General features: G+C 38.6%; 1 protein-coding gene across 1 annotated transcript; it reads left to right on the forward strand.

Annotated features, from left to right (window-relative positions):
- Positions 1 to 270: 270 nt before the first annotated feature.
- On the forward strand, positions 271 to 7322 carry LOC101466084 (palmitoyltransferase ZDHHC20-A). Its single transcript, XM_014410431.3, has 12 exons — positions 271 to 425; positions 1505 to 1531; positions 1635 to 1729; positions 1815 to 1935; positions 2342 to 2411; positions 2720 to 2752; positions 4398 to 4518; positions 4814 to 4946; positions 5056 to 5182; positions 5521 to 5607; positions 5696 to 5775; positions 5892 to 7322. The coding sequence occupies exons 1-12, from the start codon at positions 308 to 310 to the stop codon at positions 5933 to 5935; spliced, it is 1056 nt and encodes a 351-aa protein (XP_014265917.2). The 5' UTR covers positions 271 to 307; the 3' UTR covers positions 5936 to 7322.
- Positions 7323 to 13274: the final 5952 nt, after the last annotated feature.

Here is a 13274-nt window from a genome sequence, read left to right on the forward strand (position 1 = left end):
TTGTGAGAGTCATGATTTCAATGTTGTGGGTTAACAGGCTGACATGCTTCAATACGCCCTAAGAAGACCTCAACTTTAGCTGCCACTGTGTTTTATTATGACTGTTTCTCTGCTGAGAGGAATGATTACGAACGGTGCGTTAAAAATATACTTAAATTTCACTTTTTGAACAACTAAAACATCCACGTTCCGTTCCTCGTCGCCTGCACTGCGGTGAAGTATCTTGACCCTAATGCATCTTTGGCTGGACCATTTAAAAGCCGTGGTTGTGACGTCACCGTCAGCTAATGTCAAACACGGATTAAAGATGGCGCCCTCTCACGCACTCAGGTGCTGTAAACGGGCTCTGAATTGGGTACCTGTCCTGTTTATTAACCTGGTCGTCGGCTGGTCCTATTACGCCTACGTTGTCGAGCTGTGTGTCTGTAAGTGCGCTCACCTTTATAAACCTTTAGCGGCCGCGTGCGTTGACAGTGACAGGGTTTGAAACTTTGATGAGCTAGTTGAAGATTTAAAATCTGGCTTCACACTCCGTAATGCGATGAAACGTTTGGCGAATATTAACACATATTTCTGTCTCTCCTTTTCATGGAAATATTTTACACAAATTGTTATTTTTCTTCATGACAGCTTCGTTTGTCTACTTTTTTCTTCCCCTCCAGTGAGAGGAACTACTTTTCTCCGTTAATAATTAATCACTCCATTAGGGCAGACGTAATGGGTCAAATAACGGATATCATAAAAATAGAAAAGTGGATTGACTGTGAAAGGGTTTGTCGTTTGTGTGTTGCTTAATCATGTTAAAACTTTCTGAGTTTACTAGATATATTTACTAGCTGCTGCTGTTGTTGTTGTTATTGTTATTGTTATTTTATATAGTTTTGGGGTGTCAATAAATGAGGTGCTTCCGAGCCAGCTTTAAAATCTAGTCCGTGACTTTTTGATGCTATTAGTGTGTATTTATCTGTAATTAAACATATTTTGAGCAGTTTAAAAATGATTTTTCAATATTAAATTTTAACAACTTGTCGTTTCAGGAGGAAAAAAAAAAAGGGAATTTGATTTGTATTTGTTTGTACCCGTTTTACATATTTAACTTCCAGGAGTGGATTCTGTAATTGTAACTTGAATTCTAGTAAACATAATTTATTTGGCGCGTTCCTGAGTAAGTCCTAAGTGTTTATGCTATTTTTTTTCAGCAGTTTTTAATAAGTTGTGTGTCGTGTGATTTGTGCTGCTCCCACACACAGACGCTAAGTTAAATAGTTTGATTCAGGCGGGAGCTGATGAGACCAGTATCAGCATGTCTCTGTGTTGCGGCTGTGGTCAGGACAGGGACATCCCTGCTGATGCTTAAACAAAGCTCTCTGTTGTGGGTGGGTCACTGCTGGCCGTGCCAGGCTGCTGCAACATGGTGTGAGGAAGAGAAAGAGAAGTGGGGGATGTGTAGTCATGTATTACTCCTAACTAATATATACACATATACTTTACCTTCTTCCTATAGATACAATCCCAAATAATGCTGAACGAAGTAAGTATTGCCCTCACACACACACACACACACACTCACTCATATTTGATGCTGTTATTTCTCTCCCGCTAAGGATCCCTCTTTTCTTTTTTTTCTACAACAGTCAGCTACTTGGTTATCTTTCACATTTTCCTCGCCATGTTCATATGGGCTTACTGGAAAACTATCTGGTCCAAACCAGCCAATCCCTCAAAAGCAGTAAGTTTGCTTCTGTCACACTCCTCGCTTAGCGGAAGAGAGGAAATAAACAAAACACTGAACACTTTTCTTTTTCTGTTGTCAGTTCAGTCTACCCAGGGCAGAGAAGGAGCTGTATGAGAGAGAAGAGCGAGCTGAGGCCCAACAAGAGATTCTGAAGAAAGTGGCGAGGAATTTACCCGTGTACACACGCACAACTGGAGGAGGTATGGCTTTAGATACAGTGTAGTAAGTGACTGTGCTTTGTTTTGTTTTACACACCATCAGGGAAAACTCTGTTAGCAAAATGTTGCTCTGACAAAAGAGGAAGTGCACAAAAGTTTTCATCATCAGCCATCAACATTGCAAAAGCATTACAAATGACAATCACGTGTCTTCTCTGGTTGTTTCTCAGTTTAATACATACTAGGCTTGTCTGTGCTGTGTTTACGGAAAAGCCTGTGTCAGGAGGGTTAATTAGACTCAGGTGCACCTTGCTTTCTCTTCTGGCTCCCCTGCTAATTAAAAGTCAGGATGTGACCCGCTTGGATTCACAGGGGGATTTAACGAATATGCTTTAAGAATATCCAGCACGTATACAGTTAATTTTTTTTTTTCTCTCTCTCTCTCTAGCCATCAGATACTGCGACTTCTGTCAGGTAATCAAGCCTGATCGCTGCCATCACTGTTCAACCTGTGAAATGTGAGTCCTCTCTAAGTGTCCACACTTTATCAACACAATCCTGAATAAGATCTTTTTAAAACATCCACCCTAAAGTAGTTTCTTCTGGCAATAGAAATTCAGGAAACGTTACAGAATACTTTTAAATGTGTTTTTTTTTTTTTTTTTTTTTTTAGGAAAGTGATAATATGGAAAACTAATATCTTAATAAGGGTTTATCAAATGTGTTGTTTTTGTTTACTGGGTCAGTGAAAAGATCAATATGTTGGTATATACTGGATGGTACTGATAGGATGCACATTGTTGTTCTTGCTTTTTTTTTTTTCAAGGTGTGTGCTGAAAATGGACCATCACTGCCCCTGGTATGATATTCTGTTTTTACTTTGCGATTAAACTTCTTTGTTTAAATTCTTGAACATTAATTGAACATTAGTCTTATTACTGTTGTTAATATTACTATCAAACCCCACTTTGCAGTGCATAGTGGGAGATTGGGAATATACACAGTGTTGGGAAGGTTACTTTTAAAATGTATTCCACTACAGAATACATGCCCCAAAATGTATTTTGTAACGTATTCCGTTACTCAGTGAGTGTAACGTATTCTGAACACTTTGGATTACTTAATATATTATCGTGCTTTTTACAACTACATGAATGTGCTATTGCTGTGTGATTTATTACTTTTACTGAAGGTTATTCGCCATACCAATTCCAATACCAACTAGATTTTTAAATCTTAATATAAAAAAATGAGTAACAGTAGGGTGGACATGTAAGGCTGCACTTTTTGCAGCGATCTCTTATAGAAACTATTCCGCGCGTATATAAAATGGGTCCGCGGCTCCGAACCGTAAAGGTGTAAAACCGTAAAGGGACCTCTGGCTAATATGTCGGGCTCGTAGCCGAAAACTAGCTTTACTTTGTTGTCTCGGTCACCTTTGCTAGCAAGAGACAGAGAGGCGTTGAAAGGCTGCTCCAACTTATTGTTTGAGAGGAAAACACGAACACAGTGTACAGTCGAGTCTTAATGGCTTACTTACAACTGGGATTGTCACCCACTCTTTTTGGCTGCAGTGGTTATTATTATATTTACACGCTTCCATCTCTCGTTTCTGGTCGGTGACAGCTCGTACTTTTCAACTCTTTTTCTCTCTCCTCGCGCTCCCAGACACATAACTGGTATGGCAGGCCATTCTTCCTGCAGCACGGACTACACTGTCCATGAGGCTACATTCTTTAGGGCTATGCCTGTAACACTCTGCCTATTGCCTTCATATTAAGTAAATTTTGTGAATAATTAAAAAAAAAAAAAAAAAAAAATTCTTCACGTCATTATGCGGGCTGCAAGTAGGGGTGACATGGGCCGCGAGATTGAGACACAGACATTAGAGCCTCTTAATGTGTGTTTTATTTTGGGTTTCCACCAGCGTGGAAACCAAAAGTGGAGAGGGCATAGCCTTATGAAACAGGAAAATACCGCCGCGTAATCCATTCATTTCAACAAAGTAACTGTATTCTGAATATCACCTATTAAACGGTAACTGTAATGGAATACAGTTACTCATATTTTGTATTTTAAATGCGTAACAGTGGTACATGTATTCCGTTACTCCCCAACACTGAATATACATACTCTATGATCATTATGGTATGACACTATGATATGTTGTATTGTGATACAGTCTAATTTGAGATTTGGTGCTCAATAAAACAGTCAAATTTGCAAATATATATAATTACTGGGTTTGTATAAAGTATTTGTATAACTCATATAGATGTTGGTACATCACAATGTTTATGCAAAGGTTGGGTCCACTAGGAGAAATTGGGGGAGGGGAAAAAAGATGGACATACATACATACATACATACATACATACATAATCTCAGCTATATTTTCCATGGCTATTGTCATAATGTTATTCAGCACCCCCTTTCTTTTTTTTCTTTTCTTTCTTTTTTTTTTTTTTTCTCCTTCCTGTTGTTGTGGTGTCATCTTCTTTCAGGGTGAATAACTGTGTTGGATTCTCAAACTACAAGTACTTTGTCCTGTTTTTGTCCTATGCGTCACTCTACTGTGTAGTGATTTGTGCAACAGTCATCCAGTATTTCATCAAATTCTGGACCGTAAGTACATGAACCTCCTCGTGGTGTTTGCATGACATTTAGTGGTGTGAACACCACGTGTATCAGTATCAACCTGTTGCTATTTTTAGGGGATTCTCTGCAGCACACTTTACACAAGACAGTGGGTCCTGTCACATAGTCCAGCAGTGAAACAGTATTTTATTTCCATGCAAGACTTTGTTGTACTGAGGAAACAAAGTAGTATCAATTTGTTTCATTTTCCACATAATTGGACTCAGGACTGTCACGATTAGTCAGCTAAAAGTGTGTTTTGTTTTTTCCCTTCATTCTAAAGAAACAGCTGCCTGACACCCACGCCAAATTCCATATCTTGTTTCTGTTCTTTGTGGCGGCCTTGTTCTTCATCAGCATCGTGTCACTTCTCGGATACCATCTGTGGCTCGTGGGAAAGAACAGGACCACTATAGGTAAATTAATACTATAAATACATACTTTGTTTAATTCCACTTCTACAAAAAACACCACTGGCTAACTCTTGTCGTTTTTTTGTTTGTTTGTTTTTCCCTCCATTTTTAGAGGCTTTTAGGGCTCCTTTTTTCACAAATGGGCCGGATAAAAATGGGTTTTCTCTGGGATTTAGCAGAAATGTAGCTGAGGTGTTTGGAGACCAGGCAAAGTACTGGTTTTTCCCTGTTTTCTCAAGGTGAGTCTACTCTCATGTGATATGCTTTGTCACTAAAAATGGATCGTCCGATAAGTTCCATAAATGGTCACTAACAAAATGGATCACAGAGTCAAAGTGAGGGGGCAAAAGCTGATGCACGCCCAAACTTTCACCCACTTCATGTCAGTCAGAATAAATGATGTACGCATGCAGATGGTGTTAGTGCATGCCTACTCAGTATGGGAGGTTAATTGGTTTTGTACTAACAGACCTATCCAGCTTTTTTAATTAAAGTTACTTTCATGGAGTGTCAGAAATATATTTAAAAACAAAAAAAAAACAATGAAGATATATTTTTTTTTTCTCTGTATTTTCAGTCAGGGAGATGGGCATTCCTTTGTCACCAGATTGGTACAGATAGATCCTGAGCAAGCAAACAGTGTCCTCCAGCAGAATGGCAAAGGGTAAGTTTTCTATTTCTTTCAAATCTTTAATATCAGAGGCTTCAATTTTATTTACTTTGAATTAATTTCTGTTTGACTTTAATTGTAGTCCTGCTGATGGAGAAGCTAACCCGTATGTCCTTAGCAATAATGTTCAGCACACAGAAGATGGCAGCAAAGAGAAAATGAGTATGTTACTTATGCCCTTTCTCACAATTTCATGCTTTTGTGTCCTAATTGCTTTTGTTTGTGCTCAATAAACAACCCATCCTGAGACATCTTTTGTGTATACTGTTTCCTTTTAGATGGCGGACAGACTGTCTCTGTGACAATAGAGAAGGAGCAGTAGACAACATATCTCAACTACGATGCCTTAAACCAGGAGTATCATCACCTCAACGGGAGTCATCCTAGACCTTCATTTTAAGCTTTGATGCAGCCTCAAACCACATGTTTTGTATTTGTTTTTATTACATGGACCATTCCTCATCCAGCGTGCTTTGAAAGAGCACAGCAACAATATTGCTATCATGTAGAAAGAGCCTCTACAGCGACCTCATAGACTGCACCAGTCTGAAGCAGAAGAGATTCAGGGAAGGAGATGTCTTTAAGATAAACCAAAGACATTCAAATAATCCCCAAAATGTGGGAGCCAATGTTTGTCTTTGTCTGTTTTATGTTTAAGATTTCATCTAGAGAGTCATCCTTTATCAGTATTAATCAACCTCTTAATCACTAATTGCAGAGCAAAAGGTTTGTACGTTGATTTTCATCCGAAATAATGTGTGTGTGTGTGTGTGTGTGTGTGTGTGTGTGTGTCTTATAAGGTGAACTTCAAGCACAATGCAATTAGCAGCAGTCTGTTATCAGATGGTCTCAAATTTAGTTTACATATTTGTAAATATTTGAAGGTCTTTCTGTTTACACTTTAAAATATTTATTTTTCATTTCATAATATATTTGATAGGAAAAACATAAAGATGATAAATGCTAAAACTTAAATGACCAAATCCAGTTTAATGCTTGTTGAAATGGTTTAATCTCAATCCGGATACTTGAAAGCCAACAGGTCTCTCATAATTCCAAGATGATCAGGTAGATTTTTCATTGCACTATAATTATCTGTAATTTGTCCTGTTTTATAAATTAATTGCTTTGTCTTTCTATGTATTTATTTGTAAATCACATTTTATTTATTTTCAAAAAGACATTAATACAAGTGATTTCCTTCTTCATCTACAGAACTAACATCCTTTGTATTTCTATATTAACACGAATCTATTTGAAGTGTCTTCTGTTTGTGTCCACCACTTTCAAAGAAATTTAAGTTTCAAAAGCACAGAACATAAAAAAAACACCACAATAAAAAAAAAAAAAAGTCATAAAGAACAGGTAATTATGTCCTTGAGCCTAAAGCTCGATAGAAGTGGAGTTTATACCAGTGATCCAAAGGTGTCACAACCTTTCTTCACTCTTTACTGCCCGCCATTGTTTCCTTATATTACCTTCCTTTTGGAGTATGTGATGTGTAGCACAATAAAACATGATTGACTGATTTTACTTTTAGCCTACATGATTAGTGACTCACAGAAGTTCAATGACCGATGTCAGTTAACTTAACAACAGGCACCTGGAGTTGCTGCCTGTTTGAAAAAAAGATGCTTTTTATTTTATTACGAAATTGTTCATGCTGCTTAATGATTGCTATGTAACAATAAATGTAATACAACTATACATCCCTATTTAACAAATGTGTGATTTGTTTTTGTCAAAAATGTGATTTTAAAATGTTCCCTTGACTGAGGAACAACTCTGCAGATGACTGAACTTGTGGACCTTAAGTGCTTACAAGATGTTAGTCATGACCAGTTAAGCTTTAACTGGATTCCAGTGAAGTCTATGTGATGAAACTTAGAATTTAATAGCTTTGCATTGAAATCTATACCAGAGCAGTGCCTTTATATGGGGGGGCTGTCATATTTGTACCAGAAATATGAACAAAAAAAAAAAAAAAAGACTTAGTGGTCATTTTGCTGTTAGCTTATCTGTCGATAAATATATGTATCTTGACAAAATCCTCCAAGTACTCACATGTGACACCGTTGTTATCTCAGTTACACTGGCTTCCTGTTGAATTTACAGTCAATTTTAAGATCCTGGTCTTGACTTACAGAGCTGTGCATGGACTGGCACCAGCCTACATCTTTGATCTGCTACAGCCCTATGTCCCCAGCAGGTCCCTGAGGTCATCTGATCAGGGCTTACTTGCTATAAAACAGACTAAGAGGAGAAATAAGGGTGACAGAGCTTTTGCCACTGTGGCCCCGAGACTGTGGAACTCTCTCCCTCATACATTAAGAACTCGGTGGTTGTTTTTAAAAAACAACTCAAAACTCACCTTTTTAAAACTGCTTTTGGTTAATTTTTTGCCTGTTTTATTTTGTCTTTTTTAAATCTTCTTATGACTTGTAATCTTATGTGCAGCACTTTCTGATTCTGTCTTGAAAGGTGCTATATAAATAACAATTTTATTTTTTATTTATTTTACTTAAATTCTCGGATGAATTCTAATCTCAGTGACCTTGACCATTAAGGTCAGAGGTCAAGTTTTCTAAAAATCTTGTGAATGCGATAACTTGTGAACAAGGTAACGTAAGATTTCGAAACTCAAGCCATAGGTCAGGGGCGTCCAACTCCAGGCCTCAAGGGCCGGTGTCCAGCAGATTTTAGATGTGTTATTGATCCAACACAGCTGACTTAAATGGCTAAATGACCTCCTCAACATGTCCTGAATTTCTCCAGAGGCCTGGTAATTAACTAATCATTTGATTCAGGTGTGTTGACCCAGGGTGATATTTGCAGGGCACCAGCCCTTGAGGCCTGGAGTTGGACACCCCTGCCATAGGTACATCTACTAGGAGGCTGAGTGGTACTGCCCACTGCCACCAGTTTTTTAAGACTCTGCATTAGCATGTTGGCCAAGGCCGTGTTTTTTAAAGCCAGAAGTGAGCATACTTGGATGAAAGTTATCAATTAATGCTAGCAATCTACAAGCACAGAAACCAGCAATTCAATGCTTGATAGTACCCCTTACTACGAGTATAATGTAAAAAATACCTTTCTACCTGTTTTTTTTTTCTTTGCTGGAAAACAGCTCGTAGACCACGAAGAGTTCAGAAACCAAATTTGGCAAACAGACACATCTTAGGCCTCTGAAGGTTTCATCAAAATCAGACATCATGACATTCACGATGACCTGAGGTTAACCTTTATGCATTTACAGGACCATATAAGAAAAGACTAAATGAAAAGTGTGACACATAATACGTATCTAAATCTCTACAAAGCCCTATAAATAATTTAATAACAAATGCGCTTTAAATAGTTACGCTCTGACATCAACTTGCCTCTGTGCTTGCCAAAAAGGGTTTCTCCACCATGTACTAAGACAAGTTACGCTTGCACAGCTCAGTGGCAAGCAAACCAATTTAAAACTTTCATGTAATGTGTTTTTTCTGAACATTTTATATTTGATATTCTGTTTCTCACCATAAAAATTACAGACTGTTCGGGTTTTTTTTATAACTGAACAACCTTACAACTTCAGCAGGGAATGAAGTAATCATTTACCCCACTGTAAGCTGTGAACAGTTCTAAGGTTTTCTACACAGGTAGTGTGGCCAGTTCCCTTCTGCTTTCTCACCTTCCACAAACTATCACTTAATGCCCCTCCGGTGGTCCTCCTTGGGCTCTCGGACTCTGGGGCCTCTGGATGTCTGGAGCCTGGATCTCCTCCATGCCTGCTTCATGCCCTGGGGGACAGGGCTATGGCTCTCTACACCCTCTAGCAGACCATTACATGGGGAAACCTTTTGAATACAAGCGCGCTGATCTACACAGGTGTGCACACGGGTGTTCAGTGTTCATAGACATAAACTACACCTTTATTGGCTGCTATTTTCAAGCACATTGTGCGCTGTAGGTCCTGCTTGCTACACAACAACATTCAATATTTAGTATTTACTGCTGTTTACACTTAGCTAGATTAACATGATGCTGTTGTGTTTAGTATGTTGCTCTGTTTTTTTTGCTTGTTTTCTCTTCTTTTTCTCTCAACAGGTGATCCAGGAGGTTTTTCTTTCTGGTCTTTCTCTTTTTAAGTGCCCTTTCTCACTGTCCCTCTTCCCTTCTGTTTTTCTTTTCCTTCATCTTTCTTTCTCCCTTTCCTATCCCTCAGTCATGTCTGTCCCGTCTGTAACAACTGAAAATAAAATAAAATAAATAATAACAACAAAGGTTGATCAAATGGACCAATACGGCAAGGTCGTGATGATCCATTTGGCAAAGTAAATCCATTGGGTATCCTTGTTGGTCTTCAGACAACAATTCTGACGGCTAAAGAACCAAATGGGACAGGCAAAAAAAAACAACTATCACTTAATGCTCCAAAATATCAACTAAACTCAATAAAGAGTCCAAAACAAATGTATGTAGATTCACAATTACAATACCAATCACAGACCAACAAACACAGCATAAGCTTGTCAAAAATCCACCAGTCTCAATCAGTATGGCACTTTTAAATGTACGCTCTCTGTTGAACAAGTCTTTTATTATTAATGATTTAATTTTAAATAATAAACTTGACTGTTTATTTTTAACTGAAACATGGCTGGGTTTGGATGCACCAGTTGTTCCCACCAAATTTAAATTTCTCTTTTTCTATTAGAAGTGGTAAGAGAGGTGGTGGGACTGCATCTTTAGCCAACAACACACTCACCACCAAACAAATTTTATTTGATCATTTTACCACTTTTGAATTCCACGCTATTGTTTTCAGCAACCCTCCAGTTTTATCTGTCACAGTTTATAGACCACCTAAAGACAGCGCTGCTTTTATCAAGGAATTCTCAGAATTTTTAACAAACATACATTCAAAATATAATATGATCATTTTAACCGGTGATTTTAACCTGCACATAGATAATCCTTCTGACCCTGCATCAAAAGAATTCTTAAACATTCTTCACTGTTTGGATTTTACCCAGCACGTCACGCAGCCGACTCACAACAGAGGACACACTCTGGACCTGGTCATCACCCATGGGCTGTCCACCAGCGTGTCCTCTGTTGTTGACTTGGCTGTCTCTGACCACTACTGTGTGTTTTTTAACATCACCGGTTTTATTCAGCGGGAGACCTCGGTGCAAACTGTGAGGAGGCGCTATCTAACCTCTGAAGTGGCTGCAAATTTTACCAGGGTTTTAGACGAATGCTCCCCTGTGATTTTACCTGCACCCTGCAATTTGATTTTTAATCATTTTAACAGCAAACTGAAGAAAAGCCTTGACTCCGTTGCTCCACTCACCACCAAAAAGATTAACGTAAAACACGTATCACCCTGGAGAAACGAAGAAGTCAAAAAACTCAAAAGAAATTGCAGGGCAGCAGAAAGGAGATGGAGGAAAAATAAAAATACTATCAACCATCAAATATTTTCCGAGCAACTTAAAATGTACAATAATACATTAAGGAATTCAAGAAATTCATACTTCGCCAAAATAACCAACAATAACAAAAATAATCCCAAGGTCCTCTTTTCCACCATAGATCATTTATTTAACCCTGATTTTAACAGCAAAGAACCCCCACAGACTCACTCTGTGAGCAGTTTGCAGACCCCTTCAGGGGAAAAGTCAGCGCCATCAGATCTGATATTTTATCTAATCGCGATATGATTTTAAACACATCTGAGGGCTCGATTGTACCTGAGGAGACACTGGACAGCTTTGTCTTTGTTAATGCTGAGAACCTTAAGAAAGTTTTCTCCACAGTGAGACCCACCACATGTCTTGTAGATCCAATCCCTTCTTCACTCCTTAAAACACTTTATGGATTTTTTGAAGCTGAGCTTTTATACATGATGAATTGCTCTCTTCAGTCGAGCGTCTTCCCTGTTGCCTTTAAAACGGCGGTGGTGAGGCCCCTTCTGAAGAAGAGCAATTTGGATTGTAATGATTTTAATAACTACAGACCTGTATCCAACTTACCATTTTTAAGTAAAGTCTTAGAAAAACTTGTTTTTACTCAGATTACTGATTTTCTCAATGATAGACAGATCCTGGAGATATTCCAGTCTGGATTTAGGGTGAACCACAGCACAGAGACGGCTCTCCTAAAGGTTTTAAATGATCTTAGATGTAACTGGGACGCCCAAAAGCTCTCAGTCCTGGTGCTACTGGATCTAAGCGCAGCCTTTGATACAGTAGACCACGCTATTCTTTTAAACAGACTGAAACACATGGTGGGCCTCTCTGGTGCTGTACACAACTGGTTCACTTCATATCTCTCAGACAGAACTTTTATGGTGAGTATGGATACATGCTCCTCTAAGATCCATGAAATGACATGTGGTGTGCCTCAAGGGTCGGTTCTAGGCCCTGTACTTTTTAATTTGTATATGCTCCCTCTCGGCAGTGTCATCAAGAGGCATGGAGTGAACTTCCACAGTTACGCTGATGACACGCAGCTGTACATCTCCGTGTCTCCTGATGACACCAGACCAATGGATGCCCTTTTTAACTGTATTTTAGATATAAGATCTTGGATGGCAGAAAACTTTTTACAGCTTAACCAGGACAAAACTGAAGTTTTAATCGTCGGTCCTGAGGCTCAGAGAGAGAAACTCTTGTCTAAATTAGAGGCATTTTCACTATGTCCTTCGCTACAAGTGAAAAACCTGGGTGTTATTTTTGACTCTGAGCTTGGTTTTATCCCACATATTAAACATGTAACCAAAATTGGATTTTATCATCTAAAAAATATAGCCAGAGTCCGCCCTATTCTCTCTCGGGCAAACACGGAGATGCTGATGCATGCTTTTATTACCAGTCGCATTGATTACTGTAAGACCCACCTTTTTAATTTAGCTTTTACTTAACATTTATTTATTTTATGCTTATTTATTCTATCCTGTTATTCTATTATTAATTTAGGCTTTACCTAATATTTATTGATTTTATTCTTATTCATTTTTTAATCTTCTTACTCTATTTATATTTATATTGTATCCCGTTCTTATTTATTTTACCCTGTATATATCCTATTGTGTCATATCTTCAGTGTTTCCTCAGAGGGCGCTCTCTGCACCGGGGCTGTGATTGACCATGGCTGCTGGGGCTCTGGGGGTCCTCTCAGCCTGGCTGGGGGGCTTCTTTGCCTCCCTCCTGCTGTGTGCCCAGCCTGGAGGTCTGTGACCGGCTCCCGGTGCAGACGGCTCCCTGTTATAGTGTTTCCTCACTTGGCTCATGCGTACCCAGCCCAATTTTACTCTTTAAGTGTGCATGTGTGTATTCGAGATGAATCAAGATTGTGAGCATCATTTTTTTCCTTCTTGCAAAAGAAATATGATGACATGGTGAAAAAAAACTAGACAATTATTAGCCAGAGACAGTTGAGCGACCACAGTGCCATTCACCTCTCTGTAACAGAATAACAGATAAAGTTTAATAGTCTCACCACTCAACATTTGAACCCTCTGGAATTTTTCTAGGTAATAGATTTGAAAAGCCTATGTAGGATTTTCAACTTTAAACGTTTCTCATTAGTTTTTCTCTGCTCCCATTCATGCCGTACTGGCTTTCTTTAGTAGTATTATATATAGTACTGTGGAAAAGGTTAAAAAAGAA

Source organism: Maylandia zebra, linkage group LG10 (genome assembly GCF_041146795.1).
Source record: "Maylandia zebra isolate NMK-2024a linkage group LG10, Mzebra_GT3a, whole genome shotgun sequence".
Taxonomy (NCBI): domain Eukaryota; kingdom Metazoa; phylum Chordata; class Actinopteri; order Cichliformes; family Cichlidae; genus Maylandia; species Maylandia zebra.

What these genes read in the sequence shown, in the direction of transcription:
- LOC101466084 (XM_014410431.3), top strand. Translation starts at nt 308, where the DNA reads ATGGCGCCCTCTCACGCACTCAGGTGCTGTAAACGGGCTCTGAATTGG. An exon ending in CACACGCACAACTGGAGGAG is followed by an intron (nt 1,936 to 2,341) that starts GTATGGCTTTAG and finishes CTCTCTCTCTAG; the next exon opens with CCATCAGATACTGCGACTTC. An exon ending in CACTGTTCAACCTGTGAAAT is followed by an intron (nt 2,412 to 2,719) that starts GTGAGTCCTCTC and finishes TTTTTTTTCAAG; the next exon opens with GTGTGTGCTGAAAATGGACC.